General features: G+C 38.7%; 1 protein-coding gene across 3 annotated transcripts in view; it reads left to right on the top strand.

Annotated features, from left to right (window-relative positions):
- Positions 1-278: 278 nt before the first annotated feature.
- Positions 279-23,433, top strand: part of KIF5B (kinesin family member 5B) — a 67,673-nt gene continuing 44,518 nt past the window's right edge. For 2 of the 3 annotated variants that reach the window (XM_084620691.1, XM_084620690.1), the window contains exons 1-10: positions 279-651; positions 11,821-11,908; positions 14,391-14,464; positions 15,213-15,317; positions 15,796-15,844; positions 16,239-16,294; positions 16,376-16,463; positions 18,199-18,323; positions 21,129-21,233; positions 21,714-21,859. In XM_084620691.1, the coding sequence (XP_084476817.1) occupies positions 526-651; positions 11,821-11,908; positions 14,391-14,464; positions 15,213-15,317; positions 15,796-15,844; positions 16,239-16,294; positions 16,376-16,463; positions 18,199-18,323; positions 21,129-21,233; positions 21,714-21,859 (962 nt within the window). In that variant the 5' untranslated portion in view covers positions 279-525. Of the gene's footprint in view, positions 652-11,820; positions 11,909-14,390; positions 14,465-15,212; positions 15,318-15,795; positions 15,845-16,238; positions 16,464-18,198; positions 18,324-21,128; positions 21,234-21,713; positions 21,860-23,433 lie in introns of all 3 variants that reach the window. The other variant, XM_084620689.1, reaches the window with a different exon arrangement.

The raw sequence follows: 23,433 nt of genomic DNA, 5'->3' as shown, positions 1-23,433 counted from the left end.
CCCCCACCTCTCATCTGCCCCCTTGACCCAATCACTGCGCCTGCGCTACAACATGGCCCAAACCCCCTTTGTGCGCCTGCGCAGGAAATTCTTGCGTCTGCGGGTGGCCATGTTTCCCTCCAGGCGCCCAACCTAGTGCGCGCCTGCGCAAACGAGCCCTTCGGTGGTAGTCGCCGCTGTCCTCGATGCGCGCCTGCGCGGTGAGTCTGAGGCGGCGGGGTAGGTGTTCTCTGCGGAGGGTGACGTCACCCCCTCCCTGCCCTGCTGTCGGCACCGCCTCTGCTCGAGGAGGGGAGGGTCCGGACTCGCCGGCTGCAGGCGCCGCCATGGCTGCCATATTGGGGAGGAAGTGAGAGCAGGAGGCGGCAGCGGCGGCCAGGGAGGAGCCCTTCCCCTCTCCCCTCCGCTGAGTGAGGCGCTGCTCTGCCGGCGGCGGCCGCTCGCAGGACTCCGGAGCGGGCGGCGTGGAGGTGGCGGCGGCTGCTGCTGGGCTGAGCGCCCCGAAGGCGGCGGCTTTGGCCTAAGATGGCGGACCCGGCGGAATGTAACATCAAAGTGATGTGTCGCTTCAGGCCTCTCAACGACTCCGAGGTGACCCGCGGCGACAAGTATGTCGCCAAGTTCCAGGGAGAGGACACCGTTATCATCGCGGTGAGCGCCGGGCTGGGGAGGGGGCCGGATACCACGGGGATGGGCGCGGTACGAAGGGGAGAGACAAAAGTCGGAGAAGAGCTGAGCGAGAGCGGAGGGGGCCAGGCGAGGGATGCAGCCGGGCTTCGTGGGGGCATGACCGGGCAGAGGAGGGAGCAGGGCAGGCACAGGGGTTGACTTGGCCGGGCGGAGTACAGGTACTATATAAAGCTGCCACCCAATCAAAGACTCCCTGCCTAGCAGGCCTCTTGCAGAGGCTTGGTCAAACAGCACTCGAAACTTTGGGCATGGCTTTAAGAGGCAGTTTTGAATTTGAGGTGGGACCGTCGTGCACATTTCATACACTGTGCATAGGAAAGTTGTGGTGCTTTATCGCAGATCAGTGCTGTAATGAGTGCCCTCCCCCACGCCACCTGAGAGACCTAGAGAAACAGCTCTTATGTGTGGAGGAAAATGGTGTATACAGCAGTGTGTGTGTGCCATTAATGGATTTGGATTGTTCGTTACTGACCAGTAGTAATTTTCCAATTCATATCTTTCTTTACTAATCGTTCTGAGGAAGTTTGCACTGAACTAGGGTACAAAATAAGCAGGGTGACTCAGGAGAATAGAGCGCCCCAGATATTGGGCTTTCCATTCTTCTGTTTTCAGGATATTATTGATAGTGGTTTTGTGAATACAGTAGTGAAATTTTAAAATAAAGAACAGACATCCTAGAAATAGGTGTATGGGAAGAGAGAGAAAATGGGCAAAAGATCTAGGCTTCTTTTGTGTAACGTAATGAGTTTGGCAACTAATGTCTGCATTAGTAATGTCTAAGAAAGAAGTTACCAGAGTAATTTGTTCACTGAATAGTTTTGGCAAAAGAAAATCTGTTGAGTGGCTTTTGTGATCAGTACATCAACCAGTGGGCTAGTGACTAATACTTTGTCCAGCAAAATAAATTGAGCCTGCTTATGTCTTTGTGGTTCATCACACATTTGCTTGCAATTTAATAAAAATCACTCTCTGTAGAATAGAGGCCTGCTGTGAAGAGATCTTGTTGGTGTCCTGGAAAAGATCATTCGAGCAGTGCCAGTTTGCAATGCAGCTGCTGTAGAGTGAGTTATTGAATGGAGAGCTAGACTATATTTACAGTAACAGTCTTCTCCCGTATCATTTGTATTTGTTGGTAAAGATTTTTTTTCTGTAATTATGTCTCACTTGTACTCATTCTTAATCTGCGCATTCAGATGAAGAATTTGCCACACAGTGGCACAATTGCAAATTTAGAGAGGAAATGAGGAATATACTTTAAAATTTACCTTGCTAATATTTTAGATTTTAGGTTTCTGTACACTATTTTCTTCTTGAAGCAACCCAAATTAAACATATTTATTCATAGCAGCTTAACTTGGAAGTGGAACAAATGTGTAACAGTAAATAAAGGTTCTGTTAGCTTCATATTTATAGCACAAGGCTTTAAAGTATTACTTCTCTTCTACTTAAATTCAGTTTTAGAAAACAAATGGATTGCTAATGGAATATGGAACCTTTTGCTGTTTCTGGTATAAATTCAGATCTGATCAGTAGTAAGTAGGCCACTGAAAAGCAAACAAAATGCTTGTGAAATTAGCTGGTATTGGCCTATTCAAGACCTCATTTCAGAGATTGGTGCAGCAGACTGCATTAATTCTCACAGTTACACAGAAACTTGCCCATCATTTATCTAGACTGTTAGCAAATACAGAATATGACAAAACTGATGTCACTATTAGAAATAAATATGCTCACTTTCATGCTTGGTCCTGAGTATCCATTCATAGGAGCACCGTGTGCCCCATCTGAAATCAAAGGCTGTAAAGTCCATTCTTGAGATGTATCAGATTTTCTAGGTGATAAATTCTCTTCTGTCCCCACTCTCTAACTTTCTAGCAACTACCTTTTGGACCAAAGTGCAATCATTGCTAATGGGGCAGGGGCTTGAAGTTCATAAGGAGGATCCATGGTTTAGGTTTCAAATGATAAAAGTGAGGTAATTTGGAGTGGACATTGAGAAACATTATCATTGTGGTGTAGACTGTGTAGGATCTTCCACAAGAACTCCAAGATGGTCAGTTTTTACAAATGTAAAAAAATGATTGAATGTTTTCTTGTCGCTACTTTTTACCACTAATGGAAAAGCTAGAATTTTCACTGGGTAGTAAAGAAAATATCACAGTGGTGCGAGCTTTGCTTTTCTAGTAAGATTTCAAAATAACATCTGAAGGATGAAATGGTCTGGAGACTCACTAAGTCAGTGTGAGGCAAACTAGTTCTTCTTAGAGACCACATGGAGCTTGAAATTGACAGAATTAGTAGGGAATTAACATGCATTGTAATGACTTTTTTATTAACTGTATTCCTCTGCAATAGTGAAGGCCAAATGTAAAACATCCAGTAGCCTTAGGTCCAGGACTTGCTATTTTCAGCCTTGGACCAGTGCCCAGGAAAGCACTGATAGGTTGAGGTACCACTGACAGTCTTTTAAGTCCTGTCTCATGATATTCCAACCACTGGGACTGTAAACAAATGCTCTTTACAGTGAGTATGCTGGAATTCCCATCATTCCAGTAACATAAAGCATTTTTACTCCTGATATATGGCAAGATTCCCAAACTTAAAATCACATCCTCTGATTACTAAATAAAATTGAAGTCCTAATTCTCCGGGACTGTCAAACTTGCACCTTTCATAACCATTCAGTTTATCTCCAAGGATGAGTGAGTTAGGTTTTGCAAAGCTTCACTGATCCCTAGTAGCCTGAACACTTAACCAGCTAGCCTGTTTGAAATATCTTGTCTGAAATAGCCTTCCTAAAGCCTTTCCTCAGTTATTTCCATGCAGAGTACTGTATATCCGTTTCCCTCTCCTTTTCATGCATATCTTATCGGGCTTCTCTTCACCACTGTATATAGTGGTAGCTGCCTGCCAAGCTCTTCTTTTCAGTAAGTTGGGCTAGGATTCTCTTCACAGCCTCCTCACTCAAGGAGAGGCTACACCTTCTTGATTGGCCCGTGGTACTTAACAACTCTGCCTCTGCAGGCCCATGCTGAAATATGGAGAAGCTTGCCTCTTATCTACCCAGTAACATTTGGGAGTTGTCGTCCCTATTGGCTGGGAGAAGGGCAAGACTGGAAATAAGATAGGAAACAGAGTGGGAGCAGAGATGCTCCCAGTACTCTTCTGCGCGTTTGTCCTACTCTAACCGTACACATGCGTTCCTTGACTTCCTCTTCCTTTCTGGGGAAAGCAGCAATAGTTTTCTTTTTCCTGGGCATCCATACATCTACAGGCATGCTTGTGATCCTGGACAAGTGAGTATTTTCCCTCTCCTGTCTTTTAGAGAAACGATTTATTGTAGTTGTAGATGTTACATATTTCACAGCAATTTGTGGTTGAGATGCAGTATTATTTTGTTTTGAAGAACAATAGCTACAAGAAAGATGTAGCTCCTTAATTGTTCTTGCATGAGGCCATATCTCTTGGGCTTTGAATTCTAATTCCAAGCAAGTCTTTTTCATTTTAGAAATAGTTAATTTTAAGGGGAATCTTTTCTAGCTGTTCTTCCTGATGAATTCATGTGTTTAAAAAAAAAAACAAATGCACATCATTAAGACAGTATGTGGACTTGTATGCATGTAACATTTTTGTTATAGCAGTATAAAGATATGTTTTCATTGTGACTCCAGTTCTTTGGAGGTTGGGTGGGTATTATTCTATTCCTTCAAGTACTGTTAACACTGGGGATTTGCTCAAGATATTTTAGCTTTGGTGCTAGAAAAATTTGTCAACCTAACCTTTTTTTAAATTGACTACGTTAAAAAAAAAAAAGCTAGTTTGTTAAAATACCCTCTAATTTTTAAAAATTCAGAACACAAATTTCTTTAAAAAAAAAAAAGTTTTTTCTGATCTCCTTTAAATAATTAGAGGCATTTTTTCATTGAGGGATGAACTGACTGTAGAGGGAAATAGTGAAACTGACAATATATTCACTGGTCAAATACACAAGTTAACTAAAAAAAAAACCAGCTAAATTCTGTAATCCTACAGTTTATAGTAACTAAGTGTTTTAATTATTGTAGGTAGAGTATCTTCATGTTTAAACATGGCATTCTGTGAGGAGCACTGGGAGTGTCTGGAACTAGGCTGTGGAAATAGCTGTGCCCCCTAAATGTTGTTATGCAATTTAGTCCTAGCACAGCTCCTCCTCTCTTTGCTAGGAAAGTGAATTGTGCTTTAATTTTATTTTTAACAAGTTAGCAAGCACAATGATGATGGTGTGTGTAGACAAGGACAAATTATGGGGTTTGGGCTGTGCTGACAGAGGTGAGTTGTTGGTAAAGCTTTCAAGTGTGGACCAGGCTATGATGAGCATTATGACACCTAACTCGAGGCAACTTAATCTTGTCTAAACATGACTAATGTCTTACTGATGATATTTCCTTGATGATTGCAGCAGCAGCATAATTTTCAAATTGATATTTTTAAGTTATCGTGCTTTTAAAATACTAAAGCCTTTTCCAGCTAATGACTCTATTGAAATATTTACAGCATGAATGCTGAGAAAACTGGGTTCTTTAATGCTGAATTCATTATAATGCCTTTTTGTTTAAGAATGTATGCAAGGCAAGCTGAAACCTAACACAACTGCAGTGAACATGTTTTTTATAAGTCCCTGTTGGAGTTACCCACAAATTTATATTTCTTCAGTGTTCAATGTAAGTTATGGGGAGTGCTTACTGAAAAGGTCACATGAAGAGAGAAACCAGCATATTCATATGTATGTGGTTTTGACCTTTATTTTTTTACACTTGAAACTGTTTGCAAGCAGAGAGCATTATCACTTGGAATGAAATGCTTGTATGCCACTTTTAGTACCTGTATATGTGCTCTTTCTTGTCTTGTGATTTTCTGCCCCCCAAAAACAAAAAATAAACTAGTGTACTCAGTCACACCCAGACCTTTCAGACTGTTCACAACTGCTTAAGTCTGAATTGAGATCTGGAAGAGCAGTCTGGGTATTAACATACAAATAAGCAGTGTCCTATTTTTCCTTCAAATGCCTATATTCGGTAATGTACCTTTCCCATCTTTTTCTGTTTTTTTGAAGATCTCTGACTGCCTCAGTGTATTTTCTAATTAACTGGGTAGTATCCTTAACATGCAAGGCCTGGTCCCTGCCCTGAATATCTAAATATACTTGGCTTTAAGTTTAAAGAATATACTTCTTTAAAACTGGTTTTGTATATTAAGTTAAAGAAAGGTTTGGCTCTGTCACTTTCTTGCAGAACCAGACTAGTGAAGATCACTTTCTTCTACTGACTTCATCGTCTTGGCAGCAGGAAAGCAATATTCAGAAAGAAAAAGTAATTCATATGGAACACTGAAAGAGGGTAGGGCATGCAAGAAGTGGGACACTTACACAAAACAGCAGAAGTAGGACGATGGTATGCTATTTTGTATTTTAGAAGGAAAAAACCACTTCCATACTTGTAAAAGTACTCCACCTTAATATTATAATCTGACCTCATATGGAAAATGACTGCATATGTTAGAAGCTGTACTCTTACCTATAGCTGAAGTATTTGGATTTTTTCAGTGGTGGTGGTTAGTTTAATATTTTGCTGAGCCTTGATCACTTAGGAGAAGTACAACAGTTTCTCAAAGCATATGGCTTTTTGACAAACTCTGTAATAGTGCAAACATGTATGGCTAGAAGACTTGTTTCAATACTGAAGGAATTCTACTGTACTGCTGCTGTGCTATATCATTTTAGTAATAATCTCTGTTCATCCTAAAACCTAAAGACACTTTAAATGTCAGCATTGTTAACTGTTTCACTGTTGATCCCTTTAGAACAAACATCCAGCTAGAGCGATAGTCCCAGGTCTGCTTGAATGCTAAAATTCCAGCTGTTCCCCACCCATCTGCTAGAATCTCCAGTTTTCCCTAACATCTTCCCGGCTGCAATTATGTATTTTCATTACAAAAACTTCTTGTATTGAAACTGAATATGGGGCCATCATAAAATGGAGACTGATAGTATTTTCTCATTTATCCTCTGGCAAAGGAAATGCTGCAGAACTCTATCCCTACAGGTTGCAGAGTACACAGAGCCTTATATATGATATATTATGTAAGCAAGTAAGGAAGCACTCAAGTTACAATCTTAACACAGAAAAATAAGAATGGAGGACTGGAAAACTAAGGTCCAACGACATACCCTGCACCCTCTACAGTTACAAAAAATCAGTTTACATGCATCTTATTCTCCTCATGCACTCCAAAAGAATTGAAAAGCATAATTTTTCTTCCTAGAAGCAGAATACTATGCTGGGACTCTGCTTGTCTGTCTTTTTTGCTACTTTGAACTCTGGCACTGACAGAGCAATAGTACATTATGTTCCAAACTGGGAAAGAGGGTTGGGAATGGAAAATAAATGTGCTCTCAAATTAATGGGGGAAAAAAAGGGATAAGTTTTGCTAAAATCACTCCGTTTGGGATTTCTTCGAATCATAGAATATCCGGGTTGAAAGGTACCTCAGGAGGTCATCTAGTCCAACCCGCTGCTCAAAGCAGGACCAATCCCCAACTAAATCATCCCAGCAAGGGCTTTGTCAAGCCTGACCTTAAAAACTTCAAAGGAAGGAGATTCCACCAGCTCCCTAGGTAACGCATTCCAGTGTTTCACCACCCTCCTAGTGAAAAAGTTTTTCCAAATATCCAACCTAAACCTCCCCCACTGCAACTTGAGACCATTACTCCTCGTTCTGTCATCTGCTACCACTGAGAACAGTCCTCTTTGGAACCCCCTTTCAGATAGTTCCGTCCTAAGAATCTTTACTTAGACCTAAAGTTTTACATTTTTTGTATATTTTTTGTGGGCAAAAATGGTGATAGCAATACTGTGTCATACTGTTTTGCATTGGGAGAAAAGCTGGGTTTTTTTATGCCTCAATCTTTTATAAACTGTCTTGTGCTCTTCATGCCAAGAATAAGCCGGCTACAGTGTCAGACAGAATGGGTTTCTAAAATGATTACATTAGCAAAAAGAATATGCTTTAGAGTTAAAAGCATTGTATATGTTGTGATACAGAAATGGAACGTTACTGGCTGCTCATCTTATAGTATCAATAATGAAAAGACTATTCCAGGTATTAAGGATCAGAAAACAAGATGATCCAAGCCACATATTGTTATGGATGGACTCTGAAAATCTTACAGTAAACTTTAAAACTATAGGATATGAATGCAGTAGAAATAAACACTTTTATACAATTTATTTTCTGTACTTCTGAGGATAACCTGAAGTTAGAGGTTATTCTGTCTCATTAAGAGTAAAAGAATTGTCTTCTATGGACAAGACATTGAGAGATGATGACTTGCCAGCGGACATCTGTGAAGAGCAAAGTTTTGTACATTTCAGTTGTTTCGAATATATTTGAATGTAGGCTAATACTGAAAACTGTTGCCCAGTACAGCTAAACTGGCCATTAATTATGATAACAAAAAAAAACAACTTCCATCAAGATTTGAGTAACTACTGCTGGGTCATGCTGGCAGGTAGCTGCAAGTTAGCTTCAACAAGGGCTTGGAATGTTGCTTTGAGGCAGACTGATTTAAGTTCATTTAGAGAAGGTTCATAGAGTGACACCATAGAAGCAGCCAAGGAGGAAGCTTAGGCTGATGTCTTATGGGGTAATGTTTGTTTCCAGTACAGCCAAACTCTGGGAAAGAGGTGAATCTGGATGTTTAACTGCGGGTCTGTGGGCTCTGGGGAGACTGGAAAATAGGGATTTGGCACACAAATGAATAGGCAACCTATAGGCTTAATTTGCAAGGTTAAGTGAAATATTTTTACTGAGCAATTGAGTCTGATTCCTAGTCAAAAGGATATCTGTAACACAAGGGTTATTACACCCAACGTATAGAGTATGTGATGGTTCAGCTTGTTTTTTGTCACTTATGGTAATACCCAAAACTGCAATCCAGAGCAAGGCCTGATTCTGTACCTTTCCTCAGAAAGTTTTCAGTCATAGCCTCTTGATGCAGCTAAGTTATTTGTGGCGAAGTGAGGGAAATTTGTGCCACAATAATGGTGTGATCTGGGCACTGAAAAATAGGGTTATGTTTCTTAATAATGTATAAAGACCTACTGATTTTTTTTTTCTGAAGATTTTTTTTAGAAATTTGGTTGTCCTGCTGTGAGAAAGTAGGCCACTGGAAAACAGCTAGAATTGATATTGCAAATGCCAAATAAGTGAAACCTATTTGGAATTACACAACAATCTTTCAGACTGTTTTTTGTGATAGGTGTATATGTAGTTCTTTTAAAATCAGTCACAGGTCTAGGCAAAGCTGTTCTTTATCACCTCCGCTTATTCTGGCATTGAAATATTGTTTTAAAATTAAAAACAGTTGTTTGACAAATATAGATCAGTGGAGATGCTTGAGCTAGAGCCTCATTGGTGTAAAGTGTGATGGGAGGGAGTGGATTACAGGCAGACTATTCTGTTAGGGCACTGAACCTTTGGAATTTGCATTCCTGGTTTGGTCTGTAATCACTCAACTTTCAGGGCATGCCACTAAGACTGCCACCTTCCTGGTCAGTAATGAGAATGGGGATTCTGGTAGATTTAATAAATTTGTTACAGGGAACTGTGTTCTGGAAGAAGTCAGTCTGTCAAGGGTTCCTGAAGTTTGTGATGTATAAACTTTTATATTTAAGATTAATTCAAATAAGGGATTCATTGTTTGAGAGAGAAGTCCTTTAACTAATCCATAAAATTCAACAAAGCGTAGTACGTATAGTGAGTAATCCTATAAATCAAAAGGAGTGGGAAGAAAATTTGGTTATTTTTCTCTAAGCTCTGCCCTTTCATAGTACTATCTCAGTGGCAGCTTAAAGGAGAATTATAAAGGCATGATATAGCTAAATTATTTTAAGTAGAGTTAGTAAATTCAACCTCCCTCCCTACTGTTTGTTAATGGAGATAAATTTTATATCTTACAATGTGGGGAAGAATGTTAAAAAACTGATTTTCAGAGAAGCTTGTCTCTCTCACCAACAGAAGTTGGTGCAGTAAAAGATATTACCTCACCCACCTTGTCTCTCTAAAGAGCTCAAAAAAGTTAAACTAACATGAAGTTTAATTTGATTGAATAAATTGTTTTGATTGAAACTAAAATATGTTACAGGCACACTGAATGTGATGTTTAAGAAATTCCTGTAGGACTTGGCATTAAATCAAAATAAAATATAGCAGTTTGATTGTTTTGGACAACATCACTAACCTATCTATCCACTAGTTAACAAAGAATTGTGGAAATTTCTTATGCAGTTTACAGCTTTGTTTTATAGCTCTGTTTTCATTTTCCCATGTGAGGAAATAAAAAGCTAAAAATTAACAAAACATTGTACTGGAAACATCAGGAATCGGGTACTTTGACCATTTACGTGAAGAAAAAACACTGGATGAGTTAAGCAGTCTTTTAACTGTTAAAGATAGATATGGATTACTGCAAGATGTAATGTTTTAAGAGCAATGACCTGCCTGACTTAATCCCTCTAGAGAGAGTCTCCAAAATCAGTTGATAGTCACTTAAGACTTTCTCAAAAATGTACTGACTTGGAATAGTGTATTCATGAATATCAATTTTTTTAAGTGTAATTTGAAACTTCCTCCAAATTATTTTTCCATCTAAACCTGAAGGAATACCAGCCACATCAATAGTACACCATAAATTTTGTTTAGGATATTATTGGACACAATATGAATAGCGTAGATACGGTACAAAAGGTGATAATGGGGGCAACGTGATCCAGCAATAGGAATGTGTATATGAAGTAGTGCATGCAGACTTGTGCATATTAGACAAATGTTACCTGTGAGTTATGAGTTGGCCTGCAACACACACAATACCAGATATGCCTGTTAATATTCCTTTTATTAAAGTCACTACAGGAAGATTGAGGAAATGGCTGTCTATAGCTGTATCCTTTATTCAGTGGCTAATTTTATAGATATGCTTATTGAAACTTCAGCCTCACACCTCAAGACTGATAGTAAATGTTAAAGAAGGAATCTGTCTTGCTAATAAGTGTCCATCCCAGTTTTAGTTTGGCTTGGATAAACTTCTTAGACTGTATTAAAAGAAACTAGCATAGATCATGTGTGGGATTTCCAAAAGCATCTAAATGATTTGATGAAGATCCCTGGATCTTGTGTCCTAAATCACTTAAGTGCTTTGGGAAATCCCGTCCCAAAACACAAAATTGCTTTCATCATAATGCATCTACCATCCCGATGGGAGTGGTTATGAGTGTCTGAGTAGTCACTCAGATGATGGGAGTGGTAGCAGCATAATACAGAAAAAGGGGATAGTGACATACTCTATCTCAGTGACATAATACTACATTGTCTCTTTAGTCAGATCAGCATGTAGTCACCAGAATATCCAAAGCATTAGTAATGGACACCTCCAAGAGCCTGCTAAGTCCAAAACTAAGTCTGCACTAACTGAAACACTTAATTAGAATTCAGTGCTTCAGCAGCTTGAATATTTCCTTCCATCCAGACAATAAAATATAGGTAGCAGTCCGCTTTTGCAGCGTAGACTTCAGCTACCTCAGGTTTGGCTTCTGCCTATTAAGCACTGTAGTTTCTTGGCATACTTCCTCTAGAATGCTACTACTCTTCCCTTTCAAGAGGGATCTCATCTATCAGAATCCTGAATTAATAACCATCTAGTCCTTTTCCCAGAGGAAGAAATGTTCTTGAGTGTACAGTACTAACCTGAGCATTTTGGTTTAAGATTTGTGTGAAAACTTAAAATGAACTGACTTGTTGCCAAACTGTAATTAAGTGAGACTGGGTCATACTTACGGTGAAAGTTCTTTTGAAAAACTGTTTAGGCTGGTTTCAGGCTGCAGATATGTTTAGTTCAAGGCTTCATTCGTATGTGCTCATCTTTCACTCTGGTAACTTGTGTATAAATCAGTTCCTCTTATTGAAGGCTTCAAGTATACAAACAAAAGCAAAAAGATACTGTAGAAGCAGGCTATTAATATGGACAGTTCAAATTTGAAAAATGTTCAGTTTTACTTTCTGTGACTGGGATTTTTTACTCTTCTTGTGTCTTTTCAGTCCAAGCCGTATGTGTTTGACCATGTATTCCAGTCAAGTACATCACAGGAACAAGTATACAATGATTGTGCTAAAAAAATTGTAAAAGGTAAGGAAGAACATTGAACTTGACAATAAGGAAGCCATCAATAGACTATTAAGTGGCTTTTACTGTTGAAAATTGTGATGTAGTTCCAACTCTCCTCTTCCTACCCATCTTTCCACCAAAAACTGTATCTAAAAGAAACCGCATGAGTGGCAGTAATTATAGCAGGAGTGGCAGTAATCACTACAGTTAAAGTTGATGAATGACATCAATTCTGAACCCATATATTCAGTTCATAACTGTTTGAAATGTTGTTCTTGTCAGGTTGCAATCTTTCAGGCCAGGTCTCTTCCATTAAAATTCTCTCTTGGACAATTATAGGGGAAAAGTTGTTCTTAAGTAAAAGGATGGGAAAATATAACTTTTCTATTTTAAAATGATGCTCAAGACTCTTAAAAAAAAATTGCAGCCAAAATCAATGGGGTTGAAATATGGCATAAGAATAGACTGTGCTATGGAAATACCTGTTCCAGGAAAAAGTCTTGATTAGTATAAACCTTCAAAAATCAAGCATATGCAATGTTTTTCTAAGCTTGTATAATACATAGCTAAGTAAGTTTGAGATCATCTTAGTTGTATAAAGAGAACTTGAGTCAACTATAGTGCAGATAGAACTCCTGCCTCAATGCTTATGCATCTTAAAGACTACAGAATCTCTGTCCTTGACTGTATTAAAATTTGGTTGAGGCAATACTTTTAAAATAGAATTATAAAACACCTAGAAAATCATCATGTGGTAGTCTAACCAGTTCATCATTTGCAGAATAAAATCTTGCCGTACTACTTGTAGTAGAATCCCTTGAACAGGTCAGTAAAATATTGGGTAAAGAAAAGGCGTCCCAGTTGATATCAATTATTTGGGCTTTCAAAAGGCTTTTAACCAAACCTTCACAAATTATGAAAGAAAAAAAATTTAGTCTTGGGGTAATAGGCAATTTACTGGCAAGGATCAGAAGCTGGCTAAGAGATAAAACAGAGAAATGTTAAATTTTCATCATAGCAGAAGTTTAGCAGTGAGTTGCTATAAGGGTCTGTAGTAGCACTCGTTTTGAATGCATTAATGATTTTAAAAGGGGATGAGCAGTTTGGTATTCAAACTTGCAGATACAGATTACTTGAGCAAGACTGCAAAAGGCTGGGAAACTTCAGAGGATCCTTACCAAGCTAGGTAAATGCATAACAGGGTGGCAGATGAAATTAATTGTTAACAAATGCAAAATAATGAACATCGGGAGAGAGAATTTGAACTAGTCATACACCTTTCAAGGTTCTAAAGTAACTGTAAAAACTTATGAATTTCCTAAGTGTGGACAGCAAAGTTAAGACTTAAGCTCAATATGCAGCAATTGTCTAAAAAGCAAATAAAGTTAGGAGGCATAAGGAACAACGGGATGAATAGTACAGAAGTATTATGTCAATTGTATAAATAGTGTGTTCTAACCTGGACTGCAGTGTTCTCTTTACTTATCGCTTCACAAAAAAAGATGTTGCATTATTTGAGGGAGTTCAGAAGATGAGTGATTAAGGGGATGGGTAAACTGTCATGAAGAGTTTTAAAGATTGATACTACTCCCTTTCATCGTGTTCCTCCTTACTAGTCTCCTCTCAAGTACTGTAATTAATAGTATTGAGAGGTAGATAAGGAACTTCTGTTTGTCTCATAACATGAGGACAAGGCGCCATTTAATGAAACTGGCAAATTCAACACTGATAAAAATTTCTTTTTTCACAAAAGTCACAATTAAATTATAAACTTGTGGTAGTGAATTAATCATTGAGGCAAGTTACCTAGGAGACTTCAAAAAAAGTTTGGACATTTATATGGATAACAAGAATATCAGTTCAATAAATATTACACTAAATTTGAAATGTACATATATTACAGTCACAATACTTTTTAAAAAAAAAACTAGCTTTAGAAAGGATACAAACATTTAAGTTTATGGCATAAGCTAACCTACTGGAAGTTAGAAAGAATGTTTCTCTGGGTGGGCTTGTTATCCAATAACAGCATGTTGCAGGATTTCTTCCTCTGTCCTCAGAAGCCCAGTATTTGTGTTCCTAGTTTTTCAGTTCTCATAGTTTTCCAGCCTAAACAAGACACTAATTTCTAATGTAAACTTTTTAAAAAAGCCTTTCACCCTGTCTTGTATACTAAAAAGAAGCAAAAAGGTACAAGCCCATTTTTTCCCCTTTGCAGCTCACCTTTTAAAAGTGTCTGTATGTTGAGTCTGAAACTCTTATGTAATACATTAGTTTACATTTTAATTTATTAATGTAACTTCTCCTACTCTAGCAACATGCAATTCTGTTTTATTAGACTTGTGTTCATAGTGGAAACACCTTGTAATGGTCAAAATTCATTTGGAGTCAAAATCCTAAATTAGATTATTTGTCCATTAAACACTCAATTATCTTCTTGCAAACTTCTCCATAGGCAGTTAGCTTGGAAAAGAACACTAACGCATAAATTCTTTCTTGTTAGATGTACTTGAGGGATACAATGGTACAATATTTGCTTATGGACAAACATCATCTGGGAAAACACACACTATGGAGGTAAGGTATCTAAAAAGTACTTTCTCACAATATTTTATCATTTTTTCCATAGTTATATACCCTTCTCCTTTTGAAATAAAAGTCCTCAGTCTCCTCTGTTCATCTGGCATCCCTTCCCCCACAATTTCTTGGTGGGCTTGATCGTAATATAGTATTTTGGGCATCATTATTTCCATGAGTCTGGGAATAGCAGTAATTAATTTGTGGAGCCTTATTTGGCCCTCCAGCAGCAAAATAAGAAATACTAAGTATTCCATTAATAGCAGCTTTTTATCTTCAATTTATTATTTAAAAGATTCCTGGGATAATTTTTTACCCTAACCAAATCTTGGTCCTAAATGGGTTGGCAAGACTTCTTAAAAATTTTCTTTCTAGTTACTATTCTAAAATCAACTCCTTCATAGAATCATAGAATATCAGGGTTGGAAGGGACCTCAGGAGGTCATCTAGTCCAACCCCCTGCTCAAAGCAGGACCGATCCCCGACTAAATCATCCCAGCCAGGGCTTTGTCGAGCCTGACCTTAAAAACTTCTAGGGAAGGAGATTCCACCACCTCCCTAGGTAACGCATTCCAGTATTTCACCACCCTCGTAGTGAAAAAGTTTTTCCTAAAATCCAACCTAAATCTCCCCCACTGTAACTTCTGTGTTCAGTTTGTCGTCTTTGAATATTAGAAATCTGTGGTATTCATGGAATTATAACTGATAAAGAATATTGCATTTAGTTGTTTTTTTTTTCCCTCAAAAGGGAACACTTCATGATCCAGATGGGATGGGGATTATTCCAAGAATAGTGCAAGATATCTTCAATTATATTTACTCCATGGATGAAAATTTGGAGTTCCACATTAAGGTAAATTGTTCGGTTTAAGAAGTACTATTGAAACAAAAAGTTGCATCTGATTTTAAAGTAAAGTAATTGATGGTTAAATCTTTGGGGTTTTTTGGTATATGTACAAGTCTCCCATTTTATTTGGAAGATATGAATCCAAAGACAGTTGGGCCCAGAGGTTGGGAATACCTATTTTTCATAAATAGGGAATTCATTGACAATAAGATGCTAATCTTTAACAGTGAGGGCAGTTATCCTTTGGTAACTTGGATAATGGCTGTGGTAAATTCTCCATCACTTGAAGTCGTAATTAAGCTTGGATGTTTTTCTAATAGAGATGCTTTGGTTCAACCACAAGTTCTTGGGCTAGGTGCAGGATTCACTGGAAGGAATAAAGTCTCCTGTGTTAGGCAGGAAGTCAGACTAAATTATTACAATGGTCCCTTTTGGCCTAAAATCTATGAATTACTGTTTTTAATGCTGTATCTTTTTTTATTAGGTGTCATATTTTGAAATATACTTGGATAAAATAAGAGATCTTTTAGATGGTAAGTCTGTGCCCTTTATATAGGATGGGGATAGCAACTTGTTAGACTGTAAAGAAACTTTACCACCAGATTAGGATAGTTATGTGGCACATTAATGATATGTTGTAAATGGCAACTATCAATGTAGTCTTTTGTTGGCTTTCATAACCTTACAATTGTAAAATTAAGTATAGCTATGCCTTTTCTTTGTATAATGTATTATGTGTATAAAAGCGTTTGGGTTTCTCTAATGGCCATTTTGTGTAAATCCTTGTTCAGATGTTAGAATATAAGAATTGCATGGGATACCATGAGAAATGTTTCTGTTTCCCTCGGGATATATATGATCATTCACCACATTATTCTTTTGAACAAATGAAATATCTTATCTGTAGAGTTTTTTTTTTTCTTCCAGTTTCAAAGACCAATCTTTCTGTTCACGAGGACAAAAACAGAGTTCCTTATGTAAAGGTGAGTATAAGTGTTACGCTATTGACTAACCTATCTTTTCTCCATGTACATCACTTATTTATGTTTTGTCAATTTTTAAAGGGCTGCACTGAACGTTTTGTATGTAGTCCGGATGAAGTAATGGATACTATAGATGAAGGAAAATCTAACAGACATGTAGCAGTTACAAGTAAGTGGTTTTTTTTCCTTTCATTGATTTTATAAATGAGAGAAGCCCAAACTATGAATGTAAGTGAATGGTTCTAGTTTTTTGAAAGATTGACTTTTGTGTAACTCACCTCAGTGTGTCACTTGCTGCAAGAGTAGGTTAAGACAAATTAAAACAATCTTGGTCTATTTAGTTTGTCTCCCCTTCATCGAACTTCCTGTTTCTAGGACAGTGTTACTCAACTTGAGGTTGCATGCCCTTTCTTGGAGTAGGGGCAGAGTACAAGCATGGAGTAGTGAAAGGTCATGATCCCAGATCCATGTCCCCCACCCCTTGAATGTACTCCTGTGTCTGGAAGTAAAGCAGTTTGTGTCTCATGAAGCCACCTGCTTTTTGTCTCTACTACTGCAGAGGCCTATAACAAAGCTGATCACGAGATAACCATGTTTACCTGTCTGCAGATTTAGGCAGCATTCCATAGGTCTAAGCTTCTCTCTTTGGTCCTGTGGCACTGTACTAAGTTGTAAAAGTATGTGCCTTGTGTCTTTGGAGCTGTCAGTGGACTGTCTCATTGTAGGCAATATGTAGCCTTCTTCTGAGTGGGACGTAGGGAGGGGAAGCTACAAAATGAGATGGCAAAAAGAGGAAAAACAAAAAATGGTACATTGGGGACAGAAAAGGTAAAACTGAGGCAGAAGAAAAGAGAATATAAACAAAAAAATATGGCAGTATTTGGCCAAGGGAATGGACAAGCTTTTCATCCACAGAGGACTTCATCAGAAAAACGTTGGGACCTGCTGTTTTTGGTGGAAATTTCCTTTCCTGCTGCCTGTTCCTACTTTATCAGTAAAAGGTTGAGGAAGGCAATCAAATATCGAGGCCAAGCCTGCTCTGGCCCTCCCTTTGATCAGGAGAGTGGTTTGGAGGAGTGATAAGCCAAACACAGTTACTTTTTTTCTTGGTGGCAGCAAGGAACAGAAACCAGGACTGGTCAGCATTTAAAGGCTGAGGAACAGGGAAGTAGCAATGGATGGGAACAAGGGACTATTCCTTCTTCACACTTCCTCAGCTTCTCTTGTAGCTACCCGCACATCTTTAAAGGGCTATGGGGGATTTAGGGTTGTTTCTATCTGACACAGAGCTAGAGAGAAGACTAAATAGGGGGCTCTTCTTCTCCCTCTTCACCTCCAAAGTAAATCAGCTTAGACTTCTGTTACTGAACTCAAAGAACTGTTTTAATTCAATATGAAATGTGTGTCTTTGAAAGTTTACTTGTGTTTCACATCTTACCTATGCTATAAAGCATAAAGAAAAAAATCATTATCTTATAACAAAAATGAAATAGTTTCTAAAGGTAACTCTACACGTTGGGTCAGTATGTAACAGCTTTGGAAAAAAAAGTGACAAATGTTCTAGTGTTTCTAATAAATTCCAAAAATACTTAAGCCCAGAGTAAAAGGCCAGATTAGTAAACTGTCAATATACTTTCTATTTTATTAATAGAAATGTGTAGGAAAAAAGCTGACTTAATCTATTGAATAAAATGGGATAGACCCTTCATTTGCCTGCTTTCGTTTAAATACACTGTATTCATCACAAACTACTGTAAGGCTGTCTATCTCTAGAGATATTCACTGTGAGAGGTTCATGTTGTATACTAAATGTTCAGCTAAGGTCAAATTAGAGTAATTGTTACCCAGTGCAGATTTGTTGTATAAACAAGTGTTTTGAAAATTCTTAAATATTTGCATTATAGATATGAATGAACACAGCTCTCGAAGTCATAGTATCTTCCTTATTAATGTAAAACAAGAAAACACTCAAACAGAACAGAAACTGAGTGGAAAACTTTACCTTGTGGACTTGGCAGGTAGTGAAAAGGTAACTTCGTCTTTATATATTTGAAAACTAAAGGAACATACAGAACCTTGTTTAACGTAGAGCTCAAGTATCACTTCCTAAGAATACACAAATCATAATTCTGACTCCTCAGTCAGCTTCATGACTCGTTTCAACTCCAGTGCTCATATATGAAACCCAAACTCCAGTATAGGCTAGTTTTATATGCTCCCTATTGATAGATAAGCTTGAATTTGGTAAAAGGTATAGTGATTTTTTTTTTTTGTACATGGAAAAAAGTAGATTTAAGTTAATTGTCCCTGTTTAACTGTGATATGACAAATGGGAGGTGTGGGTTGTGGTTGGTTATATGTTGGAATTGAAAGGAGTTTGTTGTGAAGGTGGTGTTAGTGTGGATATTGTGTAGGTTGTGGTTGCTTGTGTTAACGCTGTCCTAACTGGTGATCACGCTGACTGGAAATGCACTTGAGAAACCTTAATTCTGAGACAAGGCTGTTATGTGGAAATTTCTTCCTTATTTCCATTGAATGAAGTGGAGTCACCTTGTGCACCACTCTGCCAGTACTGTGAGCTCCCTATTTATGGGGTTCTGCTTGTCCCCTATAGTCCATCAGGCATTAGGCCTGAGTGAATTATGGTGTTTAAATTGAGTTTGGATAGTAGCATGAGTGATAGGCACAAAGCATTTGACCAGAAAGAATAAGATCATGAGAAAGGGGGATTGTTTAGGTTAAGTTTATAGTGACCCTTGAAATACCAGTGTTATCTTACTTAGAATTTAGGTTGAGGTAATAAAAATAAAGAAAAACATGGCTAATCGGGTACCCACCAGGTGCAGGAAATAATTAGTTATATTAGTTTGTTTTAAAAATAAATGCTTACTCCTGTAACTAGGGAAAAATATGGCAAAGTGAGATGAGGAAACCTTGAAGAGAGCAAGTTTCAGCCCTGAACTGCTTCGTCTGATTTTAGTTAAGGTCCAAAAACCCACAGTGACATCACTTGTTTATTTATAGTGTATAAAAAGCCCAAGGTTTTTTGTCAGAGCCTTTTCTTGCCCCTCTGGAGACATGCCATCATGGAAAGGCATTTCCAGGCCTGATCCTGTTGTGAGTATCTGGCCAGAGGAGTGCAACAAAAATTACAAAAAGTTTAGAAAACTTGATCTACAAGGAAAGGTTAAAAAAGTGGCCATGTTGTCAAATCCCTTTCACTGTTTTACTGGTTCCTAAAAATGGTCAGTGAGCAGTTTTTTCCAACAAATTGTGCACCCACCTTATAGTATATGTATTTGTGTTGTAGTTGTTTACACTTAACACTTGTTTACATTAATAGAATAAAACGTAACTTCAAAATTCTTTCAGTGTAGATTGGGAGAATGTGAGGGAAGGGAAATGCAGATCATAGAATTGTAGAGCAAGGTTGGGCATTTAGACTAGGAAACTAGGCTGGGCAGCAGATCTGGGGACAGGTGTTAGCAGGAACCGGTGATGCTTCCTGTTCTTTCAGAGTAACAGCCGTGTTAGTCTGTATTCGCAAAAAGAAAAGGAGTACTTGTGGCACCTTAGAGACTAACCAATTTATTTGAGCATAAGCTTTCATGAGCTACAGCTCACTTCATCGGAAGTGAGCTGTAGCTCACGAAAGCTTATGCTCAAATAAATTGGTTAGTCTCTAAGGTGCCACAAGTACTCCTTTTCTTTTTGCTTCCTGTTCTTCATTCTCTCCCATCTTTATCCATGACCCTCAGTGCCTTCTGAGAGAAGTCATGTTGTAGTAATTTTCCACTGCAATCTCCTCTGCTCTTATAGACTTTCAGTGTCAGGAACTTTTATCTGAGGTTTTTTTTGTGGTAGAGGCTGTTTTTGAATCTGGTCTATATCGGCTTTCCCTGTTTTAAGATGGTAACTTTCCTGCCTGATTTGATTGACTTTTGGGTTAATTGGTGTCCATAACTTCGAATTTCTTAGCTTTTGCACATGAATAAGGTTAAGATTTTGTCACGGAGGTAATGGAAGTCACGAAATTGGTGACTTCCAGGCAGGGCTTTGGAGCTGTGCTCTGGCTCCGATCCAGCTCCAGGCAAAAACCTGCTGCTCCGCAGGCTCTGCTCCAAAGCCCTGCTTCCAGGAACCTCTGACATTTTCGCTTCAGCCCCGGAGTAGCAGAGCTGGAGCTGTCAGCCAGCGGGGCAACCCAGTGGCACGGGCAGACCCCCGCATCTCCAGGCCACTGCGGGGAGGGGAACAGGGGGATCCCACAGTCTCAGTCACTGAGGGTAGGGGGAATCCTGGAGGCCCAGCAGCAGTGGGTGCTGGACCCTCCTCTTTCCCCATTTTGTCATAGTTATTTTTAATAAAAGTCAGGGACTTTTGGTTATTGCCTGTGACTTGTCCATAACTTTTACTAAAAATAACCATGACACAGTCTTAGCATTATGCATGAATTGTTTGTTTGCATTCAATCCTTTTTTTTAAATGACCGGTGAGTACAGTTGGTCAGACTTTTCACCAAAATTGGGTTTTCAATTCAATTAATTTTTTCATAGAAAGTGTCTGCTTTCCTTGGGAAATTTTTGATTTTCATTGGAAAAACTGATTAGTCTTGAGCTGAAAACTTTTGTTGTTTGATGGAAAATCAGAATTTTTCTTCGGGTGGTGTGGAGTGAGGGAAGGGAATCCATTTTCCCAGCTTGCTCTGCCAGTTAGTGGCGCTACAGCGACACTTGGTTTTAAAAAAGAGCAAGCTGTTCAGGCTTTTTTATAAGCACTGAACCTGAAAAATGCTTTCTAGAACGTTTACTTGTATTTACTCAATCTTTTTTAGGTTAGTAAAACTGGAGCAGAAGGTGCTCTGCTGGATGAAGCTAAGAACATCAACAAGTCTCTCTCAGCTCTTGGAAATGTCATTTCTGCTTTGGCTGAAAGCAGTGTAAGTGGTTTTTTTAAGTCCAGAAAAAGAGAGAATACAGATGTAATAGTGCCCAGGAAATATGGGCTGAAATTTTCAAGGAGGTGCATGGGATTTAACCACACATCTCCCATACATTGCCTTAAAAATCTCAACCATTGTATCACTACATTGCAAGTGCAACAGTGTCTCTTGCTGTGTAAAGCAGAATTTTAAATAATCTTCTGACATTATATAAGCTTATATTAAATATCTTAATGGAAGTTTCCTTTACCCTAAAAGTACAAAAGCTTGGACATAACTCTCTCTTATTTGAAAGGTTTGTGCTTGTACCACTGTGTTGGGCATTGTTTAAGAACTTGAAGAGAAATTATCTTCTTGCTAATTTATTGGGCTTAGCTGAATTGAGCGCAGATCCTTATCCAACAAACTAGATAGTTGTCTGTCAACTCTAACTTAGTCCTTCAAACATATGCTAATCTATACATTTATTCATTCCAGACTTATGTTCCATATCGTGACAGTAAAATGACCAGAATCCTTCAGGATTCATTGGGTGGTAACTGCAGAACCACTATTGTAATTTGCTGCTCTCCATCATCATACAATGAGTCTGAAACTAAATCTACGCTCTTGTTTGGTCAAAGGTGAGTAAACAATTTAAAAATGCTAGTCGGGAGAGACATTTGTCTCATTGAAGACTTGTAAGTCATGAAGTGCAAGCAACTTTTTATTACACTCCCATGCATCTTATCTGGTAAGATTGGTGTAAGTAAACGCCTTCGATGAAATAACTGCAAAAGATGTCTGCTCTTATCAAGCAAGTAGGTTGAGCTCTTAAATTCTGCTGCTGACTGCATGTTCAAATATACACATTAATACTTCATTCTTTCTGTTTAAAAACCAAAAAGATCAGTGCAGAAAGGCACTAATGCAGAATAATTTTTAATTTAAATTTACAGATGGTTACGGTTCCTATATCAAATATAATATAAACACTTTAACTCATGTATACACACTGCTAAGCATTTTAGTGCCCGATTATGTAGTGTGCCTAAAATATCATTAAGCAGGGCTTGAAAAATCCACTCATCATGGCAAGTAGGAACCTTTTTTTGTGAGTGTCGTGGACCAATATCATCCTCTTCAGCAGAGTTTACTTATGGAAGAAAAGATTGATCTAATGCTGCCTTCCTAAGACTGCAGAGTTCCAGTGCTCACTTCTGCAGCTGCTCTTACCATGCTACAGTGTAAATACTGACCAGAGTGTATGAGGATTTTTTTGGGGGGGTGGGGGCTGTTACTGTTCATTACCTTTATGTGCTTCAGTGAAACAGGGAATTGTTGATCTTGCTCTTTTGCTGCTTAGCAAAGCACTGAGCAGTAGCAAAGGCTGTCACTGGAGCTATTTGTGGTGGAGGAAAACTCAGAAATGAGAAAAGTGAATGGTAGAGTAGCAGAGACCACACCAAAGCCCTCTTCAGGCTTTTGAATGGGGGGGAACACAGAACGCTGCATCTCCTTTCTGGCAGCTGAGGAAAGAGGGGTTCAAATTTCAACTATGCTGTTCAGCTAGTCCCTGAACGAAATCCAGCAACAATACCCTGGTAGGAATCCCAGCAGGTGGGGGTGTATGGATATAGGCATTTTATGTGGGTGTTTCCCCTACGCAGTGAGGACTCCGTTTCTGTGCAGGGTAAACACCTAGATGGGATAAGTCTTTGACTACCGGATGTCTAGTAAAACCCAGTGGATGTGGATGAGGGTTTGAGCATGTGGGACATGAGTTTGGACCTGGGGGTGGGGAGAAGAGATCAATGGATGGGATAACAAACTTCAGGGCAGAAAGTAAGGTGGGATGTACACACAATAAGGGGGGGAATAGACAAAGATATATGGAGGCAGAAGGAGAGAGAAGGAAACAGACACTTGCTTCATAGTCCTGATCTCTGCCTCTTCAGATTCACTTTGCTGTTGTGGCTACTGGTAAACGTTCCCTTACAAGTCCCTGGGGAAGGGCATGTAACTGCCAACAAAACATTGAAATAGACTGTGCAAAGTAAACAATTGAAAAATAGATAACTGCTAACATACTATAGATAATCTGAATGGTTACAGTGCATCAGTTACACCATTTTCAAATGGAAATGAAGGGTCAGATTCTTGAACCCAGTTACTGTGAACTATTTGAGCCATCTCTGTGCCACTCATTCCCTGCCTG

Source organism: Lepidochelys olivacea (genome assembly GCF_965140295.1).
Source record: "Lepidochelys olivacea isolate rLepOli2 genome assembly, chromosome: 2".
NCBI lineage: Eukaryota > Metazoa > Chordata > Testudines > Cheloniidae > Lepidochelys > Lepidochelys olivacea.
Note: the sequence above shows the minus strand (reverse complement) of the source record. Positions and strands in the feature narration are given on the sequence as shown.